The sequence below is a fragment of the Arachis ipaensis genome, chromosome B09, assembly GCF_000816755.2.
Source record: "Arachis ipaensis cultivar K30076 chromosome B09, Araip1.1, whole genome shotgun sequence".
In the NCBI taxonomy this organism is placed as follows: Eukaryota; Viridiplantae; Streptophyta; class Magnoliopsida; order Fabales; family Fabaceae; genus Arachis; species Arachis ipaensis.
In genome coordinates this window covers 86,032,439-86,058,569 of record NC_029793.2, presented here as the reverse complement: position 1 = coordinate 86,058,569, position 26,131 = coordinate 86,032,439, and the positions used below count along the sequence as shown (strand labels likewise).

General features: G+C 37.2%; 1 protein-coding gene across 1 annotated transcript in view; it reads left to right on the top strand.

Moving 5' to 3' along the window:
• LOC110266878 (ATP synthase subunit a, chloroplastic-like) overlaps positions 148 to 26,131 on the top strand; it is a 27,666-nt gene continuing 1,682 nt past the window's right edge. Inside the window, exon 1 of the mRNA XM_021111922.1 lies at positions 148 to 249. Within this exon, the coding sequence (XP_020967581.1) occupies positions 148 to 249 (102 nt within the window). The remainder of the gene's footprint in view (positions 250 to 26,131) is intronic.

Below are 26,131 nucleotides of genomic sequence, written 5' to 3'. Positions count from 1 at the left end.
GAACTCCATGCTTTAGTTCAGCAAAGACTACCTCAAAAGCTTCCAGATCCTGGACACTTTCTGATTCCTTGCAACATAGGCACTATGACCTTTGAAAAGGCTCTGTGTGCCCTAGGGTCATGCATAAACCTTATGCCACTCTCTATAATGGAGAAGCTGGAAATCCTTGAGGCACAAGCTGCACACATCTCATTAGAGATGATAGACAAAACAATGAAGAAGCCCTATGGCTTAGTAGAGGATGTCCTGGTAAAGGTTAAAAACCACTACATCCCTGCAAACTTCATTGTCTTGGACATTGGAGAGGATGAGGATGATTCTGTCGTCCTTGGAAGACTGTTCCTAGCCACTGCCAATGCTATCATTGATGTAGCTAAGGGAGAACTGACTCTATAACTAGGGGAGGATCTAGTTCAAGATGCCTCAACCCAATTCTCCCTCTAAAAGAGAGATAACTGTGCAACACCTAATGTTCCAACCCTTTCTTTCTGTGCAGAGCTCTACAGAGCTCCCAAACATCAATTCTAAGTTTGGTGTTGGGTACCCATCAACAAGCTCAAAGCACAAAGGTACTAATAAGAAAGTACCTAAAGGCTGGAGGGACAAGAAAGTTCCAACTGAAGGCCTCTCACCTGGCATGAGAGTTGTCTTCACTAAGAAGCCAGTCTTACTACATACAGTGAGTCGTATCCTGTCTCTAGAGCATGTGGAGCTCATTCATGAGAGGACAGGAAGAAAGTTCACTATAAGGGGCAAAAATCTTAGCTCATACTCACCTCTGTAAGGAGCTAAACATCAAGCTAGTAACGTTAAAGAGGCGCTTGTTGGGAGGCAACCCAACCTTAATTAATTATTTATTTCCTTTTGTTTTGTTTTTCTTTTAGAGTCATGATCATATACAGCATTCAGAACAAAGAAAGAATTTCACAACAGTAAAAATAGAACACCCTAGAGGGAGTGTTAAAGTTGAATGCTAGCCAGGGAGTAGCCCCTGAGCGTTCAAACGCCAATGCAGAGAAGTAGGGAATCTGGATTCCCTAACCTCTTAGGACCTCTGGGTCCCACAGCATCTTCACCTAACCCTACTTACTTTCACATTTCCCCATACACACTTCCCTATAAACCCTAGCCCAATAACATCCATTTCACTTCCCCACAACCATCATAACTTCCACCAACCCCCACCAACTTCAAAATCAAATTTTTCACCCAAAACCCAACCCATGACCGAACCCTACCCATCCCACTCCTATAAATTCCCCTCTTCATAACCATTCATACACACACCTCACATACACTCATAAGACTCACAAGGCCAAGCCCTCTCTCTCCCTTTATCTTCCTCTTTTTCTTCTCCATCTACTCCATTTTTCTCTTTTTCTTATTTTTGCTCGAGGATGAGCAAATTTTTAAGTTTGGTGCGGGAAAACCATAGCTTTTTTCTTTCCGTTATCATTCATGGCACCCAAGGTTGGAGACTCCTCTAGAAAGAGAAAAGGAAATACAGTAGCCACTCCCTCTGAATCTTGGGAGATAGAGAGATTCATCACCAAAGCCTACCAAGACCACTTCTATGAAGTAGTGGCAGAGAAGAAAGTGATGTATGAGGTCCCTTTTATGCTCAAGTAGAATGAGTATCCGAAAATCAGAAGAGAGATCCGAAAAAGAGGTTGAGAAGTCCTAACAAATCCCATTCAGGATGTTGGAATTCTAATGGTGCAAGATTTCTATGCTAATGCATAGGTTACTAAAAACCATGACACTCATGTGAACCAAAATCCAAGGAATTGGATCACTATGGTCCGAGGAAGAATCTTAGATTTCAACCCAAAAAGTGTGAGGTTGGCGTTGAACTTACCTCTAATGCAAAGAGATCCACATCCTTACAATAGGAGAGTCAACTTTAATCAGAGATTGGATCAAGTGCTCTCAGATATCTGTGTGGAAGGAGCACAGTGGAAAAGGGATTCCCAAGGCAAGCCTATTCAATTAAGAAGGCTTGACCTAAAGCCCATAGCTAGAGGATGGTTGGAATTTATCCAACGTTCCATCATCCCCACTAGCAATCGGTCAGAAGTGACTGTTGACAGAGCCATCATGATTCATTGCATCATGATTAGAAGTGAGGTAGAAGTACATGAGGTGATTCCTCAAGAATTATATAAGATAGCTGAGAAGCCTTCCACCAATGCAAGGTTGGCATTCCCACACCTCATCAGTCATCTATGCAATTCAGCTGGAATTGTCATAAATGGAGATATCTCCATCGGGGAGGATAAACCCATCACTAAGAGGAGGATGGAGCAAACTAGAGAGCATGCATGAGAGCCTGTGCAGTCGCCTTAGTATGAGATCCTTGAGATGTCTCAAGGAATGTATTTTCCTCCTCAAAGCTATTGGGATCAATGGCAGACTTCTCTTGGAGAACTGAGTACTAACATGGAGCAATTGAGGGTGGAGCATCAAGAGCACTCCACCAACCTCAATGAAATAAGAGAAGATCAAACTGCCATAAGGGAAGACAAAAGGGCTATGAGGGAAGAACAACAAAGGCAAAGGAATGACATGGAAGAGATCAAGCATCACATTAGATCCTCAAGGAGGAGTACTAGCCGCCACCATTAAAGATGGACTCGTTCTCTTTTACCTCCTTTCCTATTTTATTTTTCTATTTTCTGTTATGTTCTGTTTGTTTTCATGTTCTAGTTGCATGATCATTTGCATTGATGTCTTAAAGTTGTAAAATATTCCATATGTCTCTCACCTTGCTTAAAAGAAAATTTTAATTGAAAAAAATTGAGAGTTACGTGAATTTCAAGTTCATAATAAGAATAGTTTAATTATGATGATACGGTGGCATTGCTTTTGTTTTCTGAATGTATGATTAAGCAGTACATATTTGAAGTTGAAATTTTAGAATGTTGGCTCTTGAAAGAAGAAGGAAAAGGGAAAAATATTATTGGTAATCTGAAAAATCAACAAAATTGATTCTTGAAGCAAGAAAAAGCAGCAAAAAGAAAAAGAAAAAGCTTGCATGCGAAAAAAAAGTGGCGAAAAAAATTAAATAGAAAAAAAATAATAAAGAGAAAGCAAGCAGAAAAAGCAAATAGCTCTTTAAACCAAAAGGCAAGAGTAAAAAGCCAATAACCCTTTAAACCAAAAGACAAGGATAAAAGGATCCAAGACTTTGAGCATTAATCGATAGGAGGGCCCAAAGGAATAGAATCCTGGCCTAAGCGGCTCAACCAAGCTGTCCCTAACCATGTGCTTGTGGCGTGAAGGTGTCAAGTGAAAAGCTTGAGCCTGAGCAGTTAAAGTCGTGGTCCAAAACAAAAAGAGTGTACTTAAGAACTCTGGACACCTCTATTTGGGGACTCTAGCAAAGTTGAGTCACAACCTGAAAAAGTTCACCGGGTTAAAGTGCCAGTGGCATAATTGTATCCGGTGGTAATACTGGAAAACAAAGTGCTTAGGGTCACAGCCAAGACTCTGAAAGCTGTGTTCAAGAATAAAAAATAGCTTAACTAGGAGAGTCAATATCATCTGGATTCTAAGTTCCTAAAGATGCCAACTATTCTGAATTTCACTGGATAGTGAGATGCCAAATCTATTCAGAAGCAAAAAGCTACTAAGTCCCACTCATCTAATTGTAATTAAGCTTCATTGGAAACTTAGAAATTTATTGTATCTTAATTTTCTTTTTATCCTACTGTGTTTTTAGTTGCTTGGAGACAAGCAATAGTTTAAGTTTGGTGTTGTGATGAGCAGATATTTTATACGCTTTTTGGCATCATTTTCATATAGTTTTTACTATGTTTTGTTTAGTTTTTATTAAGCTTTTATAGGTTTTAGTTTTAAATTCACATTTTTGGATTCTACTATGAGTTTTTGTGTTTTTGTGAAATTTCAGGTATTTTCTGGCTGAAATTGAGGAGCTGGAGGCTGGAGCAAAATTCTGATTTAGAGATAGAGAAAGCACTGTAGATGCTGTCGGATCTGACCTCCTTGCACTAGGAAGAGCTTTTCTGGAGCTGCAGAAATCCAAATGGATAGTTATTAACGGCTATGGAAAGCTGAATTTCAGAGCTTTCCAGCAATGTATAGTCCATTATTTGCTTCGGATTAAAAGGCCCAAAACTGGCGTCCAACGTCAGCTTCCTGTCCCTTTCCAGGCGTCCAACGCCCACAGAGCAGAGTTTAGCGTCCAAACGCCCAGAGAGGACCCCCTAGCAAGCGTTCAATGCCCTATGAACCTTATAGCACATGGATCTCATCAAATCTCAGCCCAAACACTCACCAAGTGGGCCCCAGAAGTGAATTTTAGCACTAAATAGACTGTTTTACCCTTACTAGTCATTTATTTAGTATTTAAGGGATTAGATTTATGTTATTCATATCTTTGGGCAGACCTCTAAGGGAGGACACACACCATACATGTTTTTACCATTGTATTTTACATCAGTATGAGTTTCTAAACCTCCTAGGTTGAGGGGAGGAGCCCTGCTAAGTCCTATGAATTAATTAAAGTATTACTATTTCTTCTTCGATCCGTGTTTGATTACTTCTAAGATGTATATTCGTACTTCAACGTGGTGGATAGGATGATCAGTGAGAATAAGCTCTGTTCATCACATTAAGTCAAACGTGCCTGACAAACACCCGCGTCTACTTGGGTTCGTGTGAATACTTCAGTGGAAAGCACGCTTTACCAGCTTGAATCATACATCTCTCAGACGGCTAATCCACGACTTCGTTCTTCGAGACACCGGTTCAGCCGATTTATGGGGAGATTAGGGTCTCTGTGGTAGAGGCTAGAACCCAAAGATGCAACATTCTCTGATCCGGAAGATCCGACCTTGTCTATGGGATTTTGAGTAGGATCATTAAGGAGAATGGACCGTACGCGCTTCACCCTTAAGCAGAGATGGATCCACATTAACCCTGGGGTTTAGATCCGGAGGAGTATTAACGACCTCTCAATAAAGGCACCAATCACATACAGCCTGCAATGGAATAGATCACTCACAAGCAACGAAGACAGCAATACCGGAGTTAATTCAAAAAGACAAAGCAACTCCAATCCTTAACCCTATTCCTATTACTGATTTTATTAATCCTAAACTCCGTAATCCAATAACTCTTGATTCGCCTGACTAAGACCTGCAAGATAACCATAGCTTGCTTCAAACCACAATCCTCATGGGATCAACCCTGACTCGCTCAGGTATTACTTGGACGACTCAGTGCACTTGCTGGTATAACAGTACGAAGGTGTGGAGATTCGTGCTACCCGTGGTTGTCAGGCACACTAGTGCACGAAATTGTGATCTCTAAAATGGCGCCAAAAACTTGGTACGCACGAATGTAATCTCACTTCTTTTTCACAACTCTACACAACTAACCAGCAAGTGCACTGGGTCGTCCAAGTAATAAACCTTACGTGAGTAAGGTTCGATCCCACGGAGATTGTCGGCTTGAAGCAAGCTATGGTCATCCTTGTAAATCTCAGTCAGGCATATTCAAATGGTTATGAGGTTTTGTTAATCAAAAGATAAATAAAATACAAAATAAGATAGAAATACTTATGTAATTCATTGGTGAGAATTTCATATAAGCGTATGGAGATGCTTTGCTCCTTCTGAATCTCTGCTTTCCTACTGCCTTCATTCAATCATTCATACTCCTTTCCATGGCAAGCTTTATGTTGAGGGATTACCGTTGTCAATGGCTACCGTCCGTCCTCTCAGTGAAAATGGTCCAAGTGCGCTGTCAACGCATGGCTAATCATCTGTTGGTTCTCGATCATGTTGGAATAGGATCTATTGATCCTTTTGTGTCTGTCACTACGCCCAACACTCGCGATTTTGAAGCTCATCATAGTCATCCCATCCCAGATCCTACTCGGAATACCACAGACAAGGTTTAGACTTTCCAGATCTCAAGAATGCTACCAATTGATTCTAGCTTATACCACGAAGACTCTGATCTTTCAAAATGGAGGCTAAGAGATACACACTCAAGCTATTGCAGATAAAATGGAAGTGGTTGTTAGGCACGCGTTCATAGGTGAGAATGATGATGAGTGTCACGGATCATCACATTCAACAAGTTGAAGTGCGAGTGAATATGTTAGAATAAGGCTAAGCTTGAGTTGAATAGAAAAACAATAGTACTTTGCATTAATTCATGAGGAACAGCAGAGCTCCACACCTTAAACTATGGGGTGTAGAAACTCCACCGTTGAAAATACATAAGTGATGAAGGTCTAGGCATGGCCGAATGGCCAGCCCCCTAAACGTGATCAAGAGATCAAAAGTGATACAAAGATAGTCTCAAAAATGATAAAAAGATGTGATATAAATCACTAAAGTTAGTTTTTATACTAAACTAGTAACTAGGGTTTACAGAAATGAGTAAATGATGCAGAAATTCACTTCCGGGGCCCACTTGGTGTGTGCTTGGGCTGAGCATTAAGCTTTACATGTGTAGAGACTTCTCTTGGAGTTAAACTCCAGGTTGCAGCCTATTTGTGGTGTTTCACTCTGGTTTGTAACCTGTTTCTGGCGTTTAACTTCAGAATAGAGCAGGAAGTTGGCGTTTGAATGCCAGTTTGCATCATCAAAAATTGGGCAAAGTATGGACTATTATATATTGCTGGAAAGCCCTGGATGCCTACGTTCCAACGCAATTGAGAGCGCACCAATTGGGATTTTGTAGCTCCAGAAAATCCACTTCAAGTGCAGGGAGGTCTGAATCCAACAGCATCTGCAGTCCTTTTTCAGCCTCAGAATTATATTTTTGCTCAGGTCCCTCAATTTCAGCCAAAAAATACCTGAAATCACAGAAAAATACACAAACTCATAGTAAAGTCAAGAAATGTGAATTTTGCATAAAAACTAATAAAAACATAGTAAAAACTAACTAAATTATACTAAAAACTACCTAAAAATAATGCCAAAAAGCGTATAAATTATCCGCTCATCACAACACCAAACTTAAATTGTTGCTTGTCCCCAAGCAACTGAAAATCAAATAGGATAAAAAGAAGAGAGTATACTATAAATTCCAAAATATCAATGAAACTTAGCTCCAATTAGATGAGCGGGACTAGTAGCTTTTTGCCTCTGAACAGTTTTGGCATCTCACTTTATCCTTTGAAGTTCAGAATGATTAGCATCTATAGGAACTCAGAATTTAGATAGTGTTATTGATTCTCCTAGTTCAGTATGTTGATTCTTGAACACAGCTACTTTATGAGTCTTGGTCGTGGCCCTAAGCACTTTATTTTCCAGTATTAACACCGGATACATAAATGCCACAGACACATAACTAGGTGAACCTTTTCAGATTGTGACTCAGCTTTGCTAGAGTCCCTAATTAGAGGTGTCCAGAGTTCTTAAGCACACTCTTTTTGCTTTGGATCATGACTTTAACTGCTCAGTCTCAAGCTTTTCACTTGACACCTTCACGCCACAAGCACATGGTTAGGGACCGCTTGGTTTAGCTACTTAGGCCAGGATTTTATTCCTGTGGGCCCTCCTATCTATTAATGCTCAAAGCCTTGGATCCTTTTTATTTTTCCCTTGCCTTTTAGTTTAAAGGATTACTGGCTTTTTGTTCTTGCCTTTTGGTTTAAAGAGCTCTTGGTTTTTTCTGCTTGCTTTTTCTTTTTCTTTCTTTCTCTTTTTTTTTCACAAGCCTTGTTTTTCACTGCTTTTTCTTGCTTCAAGAATCAATTTTATGATTTTTCAGATTATCAATAACATTTCTCCTTTTTCATTATTCTTTCAAGAGCCAACTATTTTAACATTCATAAACAACAAATTCAAAAGACATATGCACTGTTCAAGCATTCATTTAGAAAACAAAAAGTATTGTCACCACATCAAAATAATTAAACTAATTTCAAGGATTAATTCGAAATCATGTACTTCTTGTTATTTTGTGGATAAAACATTTTTCATTCAAGAAAGGCGATGGATTCATAGGACATTCATAGCTTTAAGGCATAGACACTTAAACACTAATGATCATGTAATAAAGACACAAACATAAATAAACATAAAGCATAGAGAATGAGGGTGGCGTCTCCTTCCTCTTGAAGAACCAATGGTGCTCTTGAGCTCCTCTTTGTCTCTTCCTTGCCTTTGTTGCTCCTCCCTCATAGCTCTTTGATCTTCTCTAATTTCATGGAGGAGGATGGAATGCTCTTGGTGCTCCACCCTTAATTGTCCCATGTTGGAGCTTAATTCTCCTAAGGAGGTGCTGATTTGCTCCCAATAGTTTTGCGGAGGGAAGTGCATCCCTTGAGGCATCTCAGGGATTTTATGATGAGGAGCTTCCTCATGCTCTTGTTAAGGTCCATGAGTGGGCTCTCTTCCTTTTGAGCTTGAAAGGGACCTCAGGGATCACCTTCTTCTTGGCCACAACTTCATAGAAGTGGTCTTGATAGACCTTTGGGATGAATATTTCCATCTCCCATGACTCAGAGGTGGAAGCTTTTGCCTTCCCTTTTCTCTTTCTAGAGGTTTTTCCGTCCTTAGGTTCCATAAATGGTTATGGAAAAATAAAAAAGCAATGATTTTACCACACCAAACTTAAAAGGTTTGCTCGTCCTCAAGCAAAGAAGAAAGAATGAAGGAGAAGAAGAAGAAAATGGAGGAGATGGAGGGAGAGGGTGAATTCGGCCAAGGGGGTATAAGGTGTTTGTGATATGTGAAAATGAAAGAGTGGTGAGGGGTTTATATAGGGGTGGGGGGAGGGTTAGGTTTCGTGTATTAGGGTTGGGTTTGGGGGGGGAAATAGGGTTTTGAATTTGAAGGTAGATGGGGTTTTGGGGAAGAGTGAATGAGGTGATTGGTGAAGGGTATTTGGGGAAGAGTGTAATGAAAAGGTGTGAAGAAGAGAGAATAAAAGGTGGGATAGGTGGGGATCTTGTGGGGTCCACAGATCCTGAGGTGTCAAGGACTTATCATCCCTGCTCCATTTAGGCGTGTAAACGCCCTTAGAGTGCAATCCTGGGGTTTAACGCCAGACTGCTGCTTGTTTCTGGCATTAAACACCAAATTATAGCCTGTTTCTGGCATTTAACGCCAGCTTGATGCTTCTTTCTGGCGTTAAATGCCAGTCTAATGCTTCTTACTGGCGTTTAAATGCCAGTAAGCTTATCCTCCAGGGTGTGCTATTTTTAATGCTATTTTTCATTCTGTTTTTGATTTTTCGGTTGTTTTTGTGGCTTCACATGATCATCAACCTACAGAAAACATAAAATAACAATGGAAAATAAATAGATATAATTAAATAACATTGGGTTGCCTCCCAATAAGCGCTTCTTTAATGTCAATAGCTTGACAGTGAGCTCTCATGGAGCCTCACAGATAATCAGAGCAGGGTTGGGGCCTCTCAACACCAAACTTAGAGTTTGGTTGTGGCCTCCCAACACCAAACTTAGAGTTTGAATGTGGGGGTTTTGTTTGACTCTGTATTGAGAGAAGCTTTTCATGCTTCCTCTCCATGGTTACATAAGGAGAACCTTGAGTCTTAAATACAAGGTAGTCCTCATTTAACTGAAGGACCAACTCTCCTCTGTCAACATCAATCACAGCTTTTGCTGTGGCTAGGAAGGGTCTGACAAGGATAATGGATTCATCCTCATCATTTTCAGTGTCTAGGATTATAAAATCAGCAGGGATGTAAAGGCCTTCAACCTTTACTAGCACCTCCTCTACTAGTCCATAAGCCTGTTTCATTGATTTGTCTGCCATCTCTAGTGAGATTCTTACAGCTTGTACCTCAAAGATTCCCAGTTTCTTCATTACAGAGAGTGGCATGAGGTTTATCCCTAACCCCAGGTCACACAAAGCCTTCTCAAAGGTCATGGTACCTATGGTACAAGGTATGAAGAATTTTTCGGGATCCAGTTTCTTCTGAGGTAATGTCTATCTCATTAATGCATTTAGTTCATTGGTGAACAAGGAGGTTCATCCTCCCAAGTCTCATTACCAAATAACTTGGCATTCAACTTCATGATTGCTCCTAGATATTTAGCAACTTGCTCTTCAATGATGTCTTCATCCTCTTCAGAGGAAGAATATTCATCAGAGCTCATGAATGGCAGAAGGAAGTTCAATGGAATCTCTATGGTCTCTGTATGAGCCTCAGATTCCTTTGGTTCCTCAAAGGGAAACTCCTTTCTGTCCAGAGGATGTCCCATAAGGCTTTTCTCACTGGGACTCACGTCCTCCTCACTCTCTCCAGGTTCGGCCATGTTGGTCATTGTTATGGCCTTGCACTCTCTCTTGGGATTTTCTTTTGTATTGCTTGGGAGAGTACTGGGAGGAGTTTTAGTAATCTTCTTACTCAGCTGACCCACCTGTGCCTCCAAATTTCTAATGGAGGAACTTGTTTCATTCATGAAACTTAGTGTGGTCTTAGATAGATCAGAGACTATGGTTGCCAGGCCAGAATGGCTCTGGTCAGAATTCTCTGTCTGTTGTTGAGAAGATGATGGAAAAGGCTTGCTATTGCTAAACCTATTTCTTCCACCATTATTATTGAAGCCTTGTTGAGGCTTCTGTTGGTCCTTCCATGAGAAATTTGGGTGATTTCTCCATGAAGGATTATAGGTGTTTCCATAGGGTTCTCCCATGTAATTCACCTCTGCCATTGCAGGGTTCTCAGGATCATAAGCTTCTTCTTCAGAAGATACTTCTTTAGTACTGATAGATGCAGCTTGCAATCCATTCAGACTCTGAGAAATCATATTGACTTGCTGAGTCAATATTTTGTTCTGAGCCAATATGGCATTCAGAGTATCAATTCAAGAACTCCTTTCTTCTGAGGCATCCCATTGTTCACAGGACTCTTCTGAGAGGTGTACATGAACTAGTTATTTGCAACCATTTCAATGAGTTCCTGAGCTTCTGCAGGAGTTTTCAGATGAAGAGATCCTCCTGCAGAATGGTCCAATGACATTTTTGACAACTCAGACAGACCGTCATAGAATATACATATGATGCTCCATTCTGGAAGCATGTCAGTAAGACACCTTTTGATCAATTGCTTATATCTTTCCCAAGCTTCATAGAGGGACTTACCTTCCTTCTGTTTGAAGGTTTGGATTTCCACTCTAAGCTTGCTTATCTTTTGAGGTGGAAAGAATTTGGCCAGGAAAGCACTTACCAGCTTTTCCCAAGAGTTCAGGCTTTTCTTAGGTTGTGAATCCAACCATGTTCTAACTCTGTCTCTTACAGTAAAAGGGAAAAGCATAAGCCTGTAGACCTCAGGATCAACTCTATTGGTCTTGACAGTGTCACAGATTTGCAAGAATTTAGCTAAGAACTGATGAGGATCTTCCAATGGAAGTCCATGAAACTTGCAATTCTGTTGCATCAGAGAAACTAATTGAGGCTTAAGCTCAAAGTTGTTTGCTCCAATGGCAGGAATTGAGATGCTTCTTCCACAGAAGTCAGAAGAAGGTGCAATGAAGTCACAAAGCATCTTTCTTGTATTGTTGGCATTATTGTTATTTGGTTCGGCCATATATCCTTCTTTTTCAAAAATTTCTGTCAGGTCCTCTCCAGAGGGTTGTGCTTTAGCGTCTCTTAGTTTCTTCTTAAGAGTCCTTTCAGGTTCGGGATCAGCTTCAATAAGAATGTCTTTGTCCCTTTTCCTACTCATATGAAAAAGAAGAGAACAGAAAAGAAGAGGAATCTTCTATGTCACAGTATAGAGATTCCTTTATGTGAGTAGAAGAAGAAAAGAATAGAAGAATGAGAAGAGAAAAATTCAAACACAGAGAGGAAGAGGGGGTTTGAATTATGAGTAGAAGAGAAGTGTTAGTAATTAAATAAATAAATAGAAAGAGATGAGAGAGAGAAGAATTTAAATTTAAATTAAAATAAAAGGAAAAATATTTTTGTTTTTATTTTAATTATTAGTTAGAATTCAAAAATTAAAAAGAGAAATAAAATTAAAATTAAAATTTGAAACAATTAGTTAATTAAAAAATTTTGAAAAAGTGGGGAGGAGTTTTCGAAAATTAGAGAGAGAAAATTAGTTAGGTGGTTTTGAAAAATATATGATTGAAATAGAAAACTTTAAAATCAAACCAAAAAGTCAAGTAGTTAATTGAAAAATATTTGAAAATCAAATTTGAAAAGATAGGAAGTTAGAAAAGATAAGAGGTTAGGTAAGATTTTGAAGTTAAGTTTTGAAAAAGATATGATTGAAAATTTTTTTGAAAAAGATTTGAAAAAGAAATTTAAAAAGATTTGATTTTTGAAATTAAAGTTGATTACTTGACTAACAAGAAACTAAAAGATATGATTTTGAAATTTAAAGATTGAAACTTTTCTTAATAGGCAAGTAACAACTTGAAATTTTTTTGAATTAAAACATTAAATGTTAGTGAGATTTTCGAAAATATGAAGTAAAAATAAGAAAAAGATTTTGAAAATCAATAATAAATAAAAAAAATTTCGAAAAATATGTAAAAATAAATGAAAAAGATATTATTTTTGAAAAAGATTTGAAAAGATAAAATTTTGAAATTGAAATTGATGAGTAAAACAAGGAAAAATATAATTTTGATTTTTGGATTTTTAGTAAAGAGAGAGAAAAACACCAAATTGAAACAAAACATAGAAATTATAAATCAAAACAACTAATGCATGCAAGAATACTTTGAATGTCAAAATGAACACCAAGAACACTTTGAATATCAAGATGAACACCAAGAACTTATTTTTGAAAATTTTTAAGAAAAGAAAAACATGTAAGACACCAAACTTAGAAATTTTCAAACTTTAGACACTAACAAATTGAAGATGCATATGAAAAATAAGAAAAGACACAAAACATGAAAATGCAAAGATCAAACAAAGAAGATCATCAATAACAACTTGAAAATCATGAAGAACAGTTCCATGCAGGTGTTCTTCGAAAATTTTAAGAAAAGTTAAAAAGATGCAATTGACACCAAACTTACAATTTGACATTAGACTCAAACAGGAAACATAAAATTATTTTTTTTGTTTTATGATTTTATTAAATTTTTTTGTATTTTTTGAAAATTATTTGGGAAAATAAAAATAAGGATTTCAAAATTTTTAATGAGAATTCCATGAATCATGCAATGTCAGCCTAAAACTCCGGTCCAGGAATTAGACATGGCTTACTAGCCAGCCAAGCTTTGAGTGAAAGCTCCGGTCCAAAATACTAGACATGGCCAATGGCCAGCCAAGCTTTATTAGATCATTACATACAACAGCTAAATTGATGAGAAAGACAAAATAGCTCTTCTAAGGATAAGTGAAACCTCGGTCCAAAAGATTAGACATGGCTTAACAGCCAGCCAGGATTCAACATATCTCATGAAACTCTATAATTCAATCTTAAAAATTCTGAAGAACATAGAATAATTTATTTTTTGAAATTTCTTTTAAAATAAAGCTTAAAAAAATAAAATAAAATTACCTAATCTGAGCAACAAGATGAACAGTCAGTTGTCCAAACATGAACAATCCCCGACAACGGCGGCAAAAACTTGGTGCACGGGGATTGTTTGTTCCCCAGCAACGGCGCCAGAAACTTGGTGCACGAAATTGTGATCTCTAAAACGGCGCCAAAAACTTGGTACGCACGAATGTAATCTCACTTCTTTTTCACAACTCCGCACAACTAACCAGCAAGTGCACTAGGTCGTCCAAGTAATAAACCTTATGTGAGTAAGGGTCGATCCCATGGAGATCGTCGGCTTGAAGCAAGCTATGGTCATCCTTGTAAATCTCAGTCAGGAAGATTCAAATGGTTATGAGGTTTTGATAATCAAAAGATAAATAAAATACAAAATAAGATAGAAATACTTATGTAATTCATTGGTGAGAATTTCAGATAAGCGTATGGAGATGCTTTGCTCCTTCTAAATCTCTGCTTTCCTACTGCCTTCATTCAATCATTCATACTCCTTTCCATGGCAAGCTTTATGTTGGGGATCACCGTTGTCAATGGCTACCGTCCGTCCTCTCAGTGAAAATGGTCCAAATGCGCTGTCACCGCACGGCTAATCATCTGTTGGTTTTCGATCATGTTGGAATAGGATCCATTGATCCTTTTACGTCTGTCATTACGCCCAACACTCGCGAGTTTGAAGCTCGTCACAGTCATCCCATCCCAGATCCTACTCGGAATACCACAGACAAGGTTTAGACTTTCTGGATCTCAAGAATGCTGCCAATTGATTCTAGCTTATACCACGAAGACTCCGATCTTTCTAAATGGAGGCTAAGGGATACACACTCAAGCTATTGCAGATAGAATGGAAGTGGTTGTCAGGCATGCGTTCATAGGTGAGAATGATGATGAGTGTCACGGATCATCACATTCAACAGGTTGAAGTGCGAGTGAATATCTTGGAATAAGACTAAGCTTGAGTTGAATAGAAAAACAATAGTACTTTGCATTAATTCATGAGGAATAGCAGAGCTCCACACCTTAATCTATGGGGCGTAGAAACTCCACCGTTGAAAATACATAAGTGATGAAGGTCTAGGCATGGCTGAATGGCCAGCCCCCTAAACGTGATCAAGAGATCAAAAGTGATACAAAGATAGTCTCAAAAATGATCCAAAGATGTGAAATAAATCACTAAAAGTAGTTTTTATACTAAACTCGTGACTAGGGTTTACAGAAATGAGTAAATGATGCAGAAATCCACTTCTGGGGCCCACTTGGTGTGTGCTTGGGGTGAGCACTGAGCTTTACACGTGTAGAGACTTCTCTTGGAGTTAAACGCCAGGTTGCAGCCTGTTTGTGGCGTTTAACTCTGGTTTGTAACCTGTTTCTGGCGTTTAACTTCAGAATAGGGCAGGAAGTTGGCGTTTGAACGCCAGTTTGCGTCATCAAAACTTGAGCAAAGTATGGACTATTATATATTTCTGGAAAGCACTGGATGTCTACTTTCCGACGCAATTGAGAGCGCACCAATTGGGTTTCTGTAGCTCTAGAAAATCCACTTCGAGTGCAGGGAGGTTAGAATCCAACAGCATCTGCAGTCCTTTTTCAGCCTCTGAATCAGATTTTTGCTCAAGTCCCTCAATTTCAGCTAGAAAATACATGAAATCACAGAAAAACACACAAACTCATATTAAAGTCCAGAAATGTGAATTTTACATAAAAACTAATAAAAACATAGTAAAAACTAACTAAATTATACTAAAAACTACCTAAAAATAATGCCAAAAAGCGTATAAATTATCCGCTCATCACACACGCTCTTAGTATGAAGAATGGAGCTGATTGTCATTGATCATCCCATTCATCATGTTAAAGAACGAATATACATGTTAGAATTGAATCAAACACGGATTGAAGAGAAACAGTAATACTTTTATTAATTCATAGTACTCAGCAGGGATCCTCCCCTCAACCTAGGAGGTTTAGAAACTCATACTGATAGAAAATACAGTAGTGAATGAAAATATGGTGTAAAATTGTAGATGATGTTCGAATGATATAAATCTAATCCCTTAAATACTAAACTAATGACTAGGGTAAAACACTCTTTTTAGTGCTAAAATCCACTTCCGGGGCCCACTTGGTCAATGTTTGGGCTGAGCTTTTATGAGCTCCATGTGCTATGAGGCCTCTAGGGCATTGAACGCTGGCTAGGGGGTCCTCTCTGGGCGTTTGGACACTGGTCTCTTCTCCTTGGGCGCTGGATGCCTGGAAGGGGGCATGAGGCTGGCGTTGGACGCCAGTTTTAGGCCTTTTTATCTGATGCAAAATATGGACTATTACACATTTTTGGAAAGCTCTGGAAGTCAGCTTTCTATAGACATTGAGAACACTCCATTTGAATTTTGATAGCTTCCAAAAGCTCCTCCGAGTGCAAGGAGGTCAGATCCGGACAACATTTGCAACACTTTCTCTGTCTCTGAATCAAACTTTTGCTCCAGCTCCTCAATTTTAGCCAAAAATTACCTAAAATTGCATAAAAACACACAAACTCATAGTAAAATCCAAAGATGTGATTTTTGCACTAAAACCTATAAAAACTTAATAAAAATCAAACAAAATATACTAAAAACTATATGAAAATGATGCCAAAAAGCGTATACAATATCTGCTCATCAATCACAATTCAAAACAAATATAAACGGGGAGTTTTAAATCCCGGGTCATCTTCCCTAGTAATTGCAATGAAATGTTCAATTATTAGCTGTGGGGGATTTGGGGGTTTTGATTATAAGAGGCAAGAAATTAAAATGGCAAGTAATTAAATGGAACGCAAGTAAAAGCAATGAAAATGGAAATTAAATGGTGAAAAGAGCTCTTGGCAAGAATTGGGGAATTAAGGATTCCTATCCTAGTTATGGACCATAAACATGGTAATTGTGTGGAATTAATCCCAATTAGTCAATCCTAACATCGAGAATTAGTCAAAAGGGCATAGTTGATCTCAATCCACAAGTCCTAGCCGACTTTATCAGAGGAAAGCTTAAAGTTAGTGGAAACCAAATCAACTAACAATCTTCACACAATATGGAATGGACGGAAGTTCACCCAATCACCCAAATTTTCAACCAAGAGTGTGAAAAATTAGGCAAAAATCCAACCAAGTATTTTATCAAACACTTGGAAGGCATAAAAAGAAAGCATCATAAAATAACAAGAAATAATAAATTCTATCACTACCAAGCAAGGAAATTAAGAATAACAACTTAATTAAGCAATAAAGGAACATAAAACATAAATTGCATTAAATGAAAATCAAAATAACAAGAGTGCTCATAGACATAAAAAGTAACTAAAATGAGAAATTAACAAAATAAACTAAGGAAATTAAGACAATAGAACAAAGAAAGGTAGAAGAAACTAGATGAAAATAAGAATTAAAAAGAGAAATTACAAAGAAATTAAGATAAAAACCCAAATTTCTAGAGAGAAGGGGGAGCTTCTCTCTCTAGAAAATGACCTACATGATACTAAATTATAACTAATTGCTCCTCCCCCCCTTTCACATGGAATGATGGCCCTTTGATATAGCACTCAATCAGCTTTAGAAAGTCCCAAAACTGGGCTCTGGAGGCCCAGAAATCACCCCCAGCGATTTGCATTAATGAGGTCATGTGCTGGGACTTGTGCGTACGCACACTTGCTGATCTTTCACTTGTGCGTGCGCACACTTGATGTTGTGCTTCTTGTGCATACGCAGAGTAGGTTGTGCGCACGCACACTTCAGTGTGTGCTTCTCCTTTGTTTTCTTCATGTTTTCTCCCTATTACATGCTTCTCCTCCACTCTTGTCAAGCCATTCCTACTTCTTACACCTGAAATCACTCATCAAAAGCATCAAGGCATCGAATGGAATGAAAGTGGAATAAAATTGGTTAAATTAAGCACAAAATAGCATGTTTTCACAATTAAGCTCAATTCAAGGAGAGAACACAAAAGTATGCTATTTGGATGAATAAATGTAGGTTTGTATGATGAAATCCACTCAAATCAAACCAAAATATATCGTCAAATATGGATTCATCACCGATCCAACCAATTATGATCTCCAGCCCAAATCACATCAACTCGGCCTCCGGCTCAAATTAAATCAACTTGGCCTCTGGCCCAATTTAAATCAACTCGGCCTCTGGTCCAAATTAAATCAACTCGGTCTCCAGCCCAATTTAAAACAAATCACCATCAAAACTCAATCCCAAAACAAAATCAATCACAAGCATAAACAACAAAGGCAAACACAATCAGAGAACAATTACTACAAGTACAACAAATAACAATTAGACAGAAATCATCAAATAGGCAAACCAAAACACTTAAGCACACCCAAACAAAGCAAACAAATGTAATATGATGCATGCCTGTCCTACTGGTCATGAGCTCACATGTTGGTTAAATCGCCAGAGCCCGACACATCCAGTAGCTATGGGAATTGTAATTGAAATTTATGTAAATCCAAATTAATTTTAAAACTCAAAGTCTCATAACTTTGATTTATTTACTTTTCTGTAAAGACAACTTTCTAAAAATAAAACCATATATATAAACATAAATAATTCAATTTTTATTTTCTAAAAATATGGGGTCTTACATCCTAACCCACTTATAAAAATTTTGGGAAGGCGGTAGTTGATTATGTGATGGGCTGGAGGCCGTGATTGGTTTCTGATTCAGATTTAGTAAAGTATGAAATATCTAGCTGGTTCAGCATAAACTTAATGAATCTATGTTTGGAACAGGTTGATCATTCATACTGTTGGAAAACTTTTAAGATTCTTTTATAAGAAAATTGAGTTTTGGATTTTTGAATAATTAACTGATTTCTTTTTAAAAAGTTTTGAATTTTTGGATGGTTAAATCGTCGATTTTCAAAAGATTCATAAGACAACGATAATCACTGAGCTTGAAAACAATTTTATTATTAAATATCTTCTTATGACAAATTTTGAAACTCCTTAGTGAGACCTTGTGGTTAGGTTCTCACCCCTCTAAAGTTTTACCTTTTCAGGAATCGGATAAAGGAGCTTACGAAGAGTTTTATTACATTTTGTTTATAAGATGATGTTTTAATTAGAAAATTTTTCTTCTCTCGTCTTTGTTATTATAATATTGTAAGAGGGATAGAAATTGTATCTTTTATATGTATATTATATTTACAACCTACTTATGTAATAAGTTTTGTATATATGAATATGCTTGTTTGTTTTCAAGATAAAGTATTTTTCCGGTTTTTTAAAAAAAATAGCGATACAGTTTTGTGTCAAAGGCTCCTACTTTATTACTAAGTATATGAAATCATCATAATACTTTTTGCTATCAGAGTGGCACAGCCGAAAGTGTGACATTCTGATAGTGAGAGTGTTACAGATGTGAGGAGGAGGAAGAGAGGGATTAATTAATCATAATAGAATTAGATTTGAGCCTTGAATCTCTCAAGAATCAAACATGAAGTTTGATGAACAATGAAAGTTCTCTCTTTTTCTTACTTTAACTTTGATGATGATAATGATAAAATGAGATAAGGATATGTGAGACTGAGAGAGAGAGAGGAGAAAGTTTTGGATAAAAAATATCTCTTAAGAAATAGTTATCAAAAGTGGTAACTATTTGAACAAATATTTTTATTTTATTTAATCAATTGGTTCATAAACCAGTGTTTGTGATATTGATATGATAAATTAACTCAATTTTAAAATAATTTGTTTGGTATAGTAAAGGGTACCAATAAAAATTCATACCAGTTTAATTTAGACTAAAGTCTAATATAAACTTTAAATTATCATCCCAATATAAAATACTACATCAACCAAAATCTAAAATCTTGTCAAAGTGCAAATTCAAAAATTAAATAACCTTTGATATCATTAATTTATAATAATACAACACTCATTATATTATTAAGACAGTTACAATTTATGTACTGCAACAACCCCATTTTTCCAAGTACGCGAGATCTTTTCCGAAGGCACGAAATCCTCTAGAAGATCAGTAAAGGGAACACCTCTGATGTATTATCAAGCATCTCAATCCTCATTGTCATTATATCATCTTTAAGGTAGAACCCTTTTTGAGGCAAGCTCAATAATGCACTCACGTAGAACCTAGTTTTTGAACCGTATCGGTTAGGAGTTTTGATTCGATTTTTCGTAAATAGTCCCTGTTTGACGAACCGGACTCGATTCATGAGAGAAGAGAGATAATAGTATAATATTACCATTATATTAATATTATATGATTCTTGAATGATATTATAAAGTTACTTGGTCTGTTTTAGTTAAAAACAAAAAATCAGTTTAACCGGGTTCACAGTTTACTGGTGCAACCGTGCAGCTTAGCACCAGCCCTCTCTGATGACTTTAGCAATGCTAAGGCCTCATCATACATATTCTATTCTCTTAATAAATATGTTACTAGTGTCATTTATGCTAGTAGCTCAGAAAATAATTTTTAGAGATGATTTTACAAGTGTTCCGATACATCTAGTTTTATACACCTGAGATATTTTAATATTATTTTAACCCACCTCCAAGCCAACCAATCACAACTCACCTTACACCCCCAAGACACTCCAAGGCTGGTCATTTACTCCCTTTGGACGAAAATGAGAAGAGAGAAAAGAGAGAAACTTTCATGAACACTTAATTTTCAAAGCTTGATTTCTTCTAAACTAAAACTCAAATCAAAACTCCGATTTCACCAAAATGATCCTCTCTTCGTCCTCTACATAACCATATAACATATCAAGGCTGGAAATAAGGTGAGATGGATGTCTCCTTCCCTCTTCAATTCGATTTTCAAGGAAACATGCTTAAACAAGTGTTTTCTTGATGTTCTTCCTTAGATCCCTTGCTTAGCTTGACTTGTGGGCCAAAGATCTTTGATTTCCTGCACGTTTAAGGTGAGGATAACCTTCCTAAGATGCTACTGAAGTTCGTTTAGTTGATGGTTTAGAGTTTTAAAGTTGTTATTAATGTATTTTAGGAGGAAAAAGTGCTTTAAGAACACTTCAAAGAGTAACCGGATTTGGAGCAGCAAATCAAGGTAGGGTTTGGTAAAATTAATCTTGATTGATTATGAATGATTCCGTCTATTAATCCAAATGTTTTAAAAAAAAGTACCTCACAAAATAACCACGTTTTTAACAGCGAATCAGGCTCATATAATAAATAATAGATAATAATTAGGAAGACAAGTTGGTAACGCTCAGTTTTCGGTATGATCTAGACATACTGAAAATTGGGTCGTTACATGTACAATTTTAACAAAATAGTTAGCATAAAAAATAATAAAGATTAATAAGGATAAACAAAAGACTGATTATAATGAACAAGTAATAGTTTCAAGTTCATAAAAACTAAATGATTTTTAAATTAATAAACTGAATAATTTACACATGCACCCACCCATGAATGCACGCATATACACACACACACGTATTAAGACTCTACACATATATATTCAAGACTCATCCCGAGACTCCTTTTTCAACAAAACTAATCTCAACTAATATACCACATATATATTTCTTATAACTAATCTTAACAGCACTTAATTTCACCAAGTGATCTCACTATCTTTTATACCCTTTACCAAAATAACAAATTAACCAATTTAGTTAATACAAAATTTATCAAGCATGCCAAAGCTAAGTTCTCAAAGAAAAATATTAATTGAATACAGAAACACAACACAATAGAGCACAAAATACACAGCACAGTAATGAAGAAGACACAAAACAGTACAATACATCACAATAGCAGCGAGCAAAGCTAATCAATAATCAATCAATCATTTAATAATAAATATAACTTCTGAACAAAAAATTAAAACAAAACGAAGAACAATCACTAGTAGTGAGTGGTGCGTGGAATTAAACTTCGCACAACTGAACCAGCAAGTGCACTGGGTCGTCCAAGTAATACCTGAGGGAGTTAGGGTCGATCCCACGAGGATTGTGATTTAAAGCAAGTTATGGTTATCTTGTAGATCGTAGTCAGGTAGATAGAAAAGTTGTTTAATTGTTTAAATGCATAAAAAGAAAATAAATAAAGCGTTACTCAGTTGATGGTGAATGCAATGATATGAAGATGGTTAAGGCTTGGAGAAGCTTTGTTCTTCTGGATAATTTCGGTCTTACTGTCTTCTTCAAATGTAAATGATTTCTTCTATGGCAGGTTGTATGTGATCAACGCCTTTCTTGAGAGGTCGCCATTGCTCCTCCAGATCTGAACCCCAGGGTTATAGTGCGGATCCAGTCCGATTGAGGGTGAAGCTCCTGAAGTCCATTCTCCTTAGTGATCCTACTCAAAATGCCACAAACAAGGTTGAATCTTCTGGATCAGAGAATGATGTGCCTTTGGTTCTAGCCTTTACAATGAAGACAATAATCTCCCCATACCTCGGCTGAACTGGTGTCTCGAGAAGTCCCCAACGAAGTCGTGGATTAGCCATCTAAGAGATGTATAATCAAGGTAGTGTTTCATCATTGTTCGATGAAACAATCACTCTGAACCCATGTAGAATGAGATAACCTTGTGCCGGTTCAACACATTCATAATGATGAAGAACGAAGATACATCTTAGAATAGAGAATCAAACACGGATTGAGATAGAACAATAATACTTTATTAATCCATAAAACTCAGCAGAGCTCCTCCTCTCAACTTAGGAGGTTTAGAAACTCATACTGATTGAAAATACAATGATAAACGTGTAAAGTGCCAAAAAGGTCCTTGAAAAGTGTGAAAGTTCTCAAATAAATACTAGACTAATGACTAAGGATTACATAAGAAGGGTAAAACAGCCTTTTGGTACGAAAATCCACTTTCGGGGTCCACTTGGTGAGTATTTGGACTGAGCTTGATTGAGGTCCACATGCTAGGAGGCCTCTAGGGCGTTGAATGTTGGCTAGGGGGTCCTTCTTGGGCGTTGGACGCTGGTCTCTCCTCCCTTGGGCGTTGGATGCTAGAATAGGGCAGATGTCTGGCATTGAATGCCAGTTTTTGGCCTTTAATTCTGAAAAAAAGTATGAACTATTATACATTGTTGGAAAGCCCTATATGTTAGCTTTCCAAAGCCGTTAAGAATACTCTATTTGAACTTCTGTAACTCAAGCAAAGCTCTTTCGAGTGTAAGGAGGTCAGATCCTGACAGCATCTGCAGCATTTCTCTTTCTTTGAGTCAGACTTTTGCTCCAGCTCCTCAATTTCATCCAGAAAATACCTGAAATCGCATAAAAACACACAACTCAAAGTAGAATCTAAAAATGTGAATTTTTCACTAAAACCTATGAAAACATAATAAAACTCAAATAAGATATGCTAAAAACTATATGAAAATGATGCCAAAAAGCGTATAAAATATCCGCTCATCACAACATCAAACATAAACTGTTGCTTGTCCCCAAGCAAATAAAAACAAAATAGGATGAAAAGAAGAGTAAGATACAATAAATCTCAGAGTTTACAATGAAGCTCAGTTTCAATTAGATGAGCCGGACTTAGTAGCTTTTTGCTTCTGAATAGTTTTAGCATCTCACTATCCATTGAAACTCAGAAATGTTGGCATCCTTAGGAACTTAGAATCCAGATGATATTATTGACTCTCCTAGTTTAGTTCTTTTTTATTCATGAACACAGTTTTTTAGAGTCTTGGTTGTGACCCTAAGCACTTTGTTTTCCAATATTACCACCGAATACATAAATGCAAGAGACACTTAACTTGGTGAACCCTTTCGGATTGTGATTCAGCTTTTCTAGAATCCCCAGATATAGGTATCCAGAGTTCTTAAGCACACTCTTTGGATCTTTGGATCCTTGCTCTTGCCTTTTGGTTTAAAGAGCTACTTGCTTTTTTTCTTTTTTCTTTTCTCTTTCTTTGTTTTTCACCATGTTTTTTACAACATGCTTTTTCTTTTTCTTTTTGCTGCTTTTTCTTGCTTCAAGAATCAATTTTTGTGATCTTTCAGATTACTAATAATACTTCTCCTTTTTCATCATTCTTTCAAGAGCAAACATTCATAAACTCCAGCTTCAAATATGCACTATTTATTCATGCATTCAGAAAACAAAAGCAATGCCACCACATCAAAATAATTGACTATTCTTATTATGTAACTCAAAATTTATGTGTCTCTCAATTCTTTTTCAATTAAAATTTTCTTTTAAGCAAGGTGAGGGATATATGGAATACTCTATAGCCTTAAGACATAGATGATCATGCAACAAGAACAAGAGAACAGACAATAAAACATAACAGAAAATAGGAAAATAACATAAGGAAAGGGGGTTAAGAGAACGAACCCACCTTAGTTATGGCGGCTACTACTCCTCCTTGAGGATTCAATGTAGTGCTTGATCTCTTCAATGTCACGCCTTTGCCTCTGTTGTTCTTCCCTTATAGCCCTTTGATCTTCTCTTATTTCATTAAGGATGGTGGAATGCTCTTGATGCTCCAACCTCAATTGCTCCATATTAGTGTCTAATTCTCCAAGAGAATTATGCAATTGGTCCCAATAGCCTTGAGGAGGAAATTGCATTCCTTGAGGTATCTCAGGGATTTTTTGTTGAGGCGATTGCACAGGTTCATGTGCATGCTCTCTAGTTTGCTCCATCCTCTTCTTAGTGATGGGCTTGTCTTCCTCAATGAAGGTGTCTCCTTCTATAACAATTCTAGCTGAATTGCATAAGTGACATATGAGGTGAGGGAAGTGGAGGCAAGTGCCTTTCCCTTCCTCTTCCTTTAGGTTTCACCAGTCTTTGGTGCTATACTTAGGAGTGGTAGAAGTCAAAAAGCAAGCCTTTTGTAACACCAAACTTAAGAGTTTTGCTCGTCCTCGAGCAAATATGAACAATGGGAAAGAATAGAGTAGAAGAGGGTGGGGTAGGTGGAGATTCTGTGGGAACCTATTGGTCCTGAGAGGCTAGGGCAATTGAATTATCTGCCCTCCATATGGGTGTTGAACGCCCAGCTGCTACACCATGGCTGGCGTTCAATGCCAGCTTTTCTCCTAGTTGTGGCGTTTAGCGCCCAGGAGGTACTCCTTCTTGGCGTTCAACACCAGATCTTCTGCTTTCTTGGGCGTTGAACGCCCAGCCTCTGCCCTTGGCTGGCGTTCAACGCCAGCATTGTTGTCCCTAGTGGGCGTTGAACGCCAACTCTGGCCCCTTGCCTGCCGTTCAACACCAGCAAGGTCCTTCCTCTAGGGTGTTCTATTTTCATCTCTGAACCTTTCTGTATCTATTCTAACTACTACACATGATCACAAACATTAAAAAGCAAGGGAAATCTCTAAAAATAAACTAAAATAAACTCAAATGAAAATAAACAAAAGAAATAAGAATAGAAATACTTTACTCATGGTTGGGTTGCCTCCCAACAAGCACTTCTTTAATGTCATTAGTTGATGGACAGCTCCTTTCAAGGAGGAAGATAGTCATAGAGGAATAAATTCTTACTCCTTACTGGGGGCGTTCTTCCTGTGCTCTCATGGATTAGCTTAATATGCACGAGAGACAGGATCTTGTTCACTACATGAGGCAAGATTTGGCTTGTAGCAATATTCTGGTGTCCCTCAGTACCGTTTCCCTCTTCCATGGTGAATACCATGATGAGATAAGTGAACATTACCATTTTCCATGGTGAAAAGCCTTCAGTAGGGATATCTTTATTTTTCCAACTGATGAACGGATTTTTGATGGTAAACAATTCATAATAAATTCTCGTTGCTAGTATAGTTTCTAAACCAACAAAGAATCCTTTCATACAAAAATTTGTTTGTCACTAAAGCAAACCCAATAAAATTAAACTGAAGTATTTAAACCTTGGGTCGTCTCTCAAGGAATTGCAGGAAAGTATGTTACTATTGGTTATGAGATAGTATCTTTTTGGGTTTTTGAAATAAAGAACAAGAAAATAAAATGGCAAGAAAGTAAATTAATAACTAGAAAATCTCTTGGCAAGGTATGAGAATTAGAAGTCCTATCCTAGTTATCCTTATCAATTGTGACATTAATTGTCCATTGCTCCCACTTAGTTAACCTCTAACTATGAAAGAAAGTGAAGTGAATGAATTAATTTGATTCCTCAAGTCCTAGTCAACTCCTAAGGAAAGACTAGCTTTAGAGGGATCCAAATCAACTAGCAACTTTCAATTATCAATCAACAAAGGTGTTTGATAAATCAAGAGTCTCCAATTACTCAACCAAAGCCAAAAGGAGAGAAATCTACACTAAATTCCTTTCAAGCATTTAATCAAACACTTGGAAGGCATAACATAAAAACATAGAAAACTAGAAAGGAATATTAAATCTAAACAACCAATTGCAAGCATCAATGATAACAAATAAAGGAAGAAGCAATAAACATGAAATACCTCAAATTGCATTAAATAGAAAATCAAATCTAACAAGAGAATTCATAAACTAAATTGGCAACATAAAGTAATCAACAAGGGAATTAAATAGACTAGAATGCTAAGACAAATAAGAGTAGAAGAGAAACTAAATTGAAATAGAGTAGAAATCTAAAATTGAAAATAGCTAAACCTAAGAATCCTAAAATCTAGAGAGAGGAGAGAGCCTCTCTCTCTAGAAAACTACATCTAAAACCTAAAATTATGT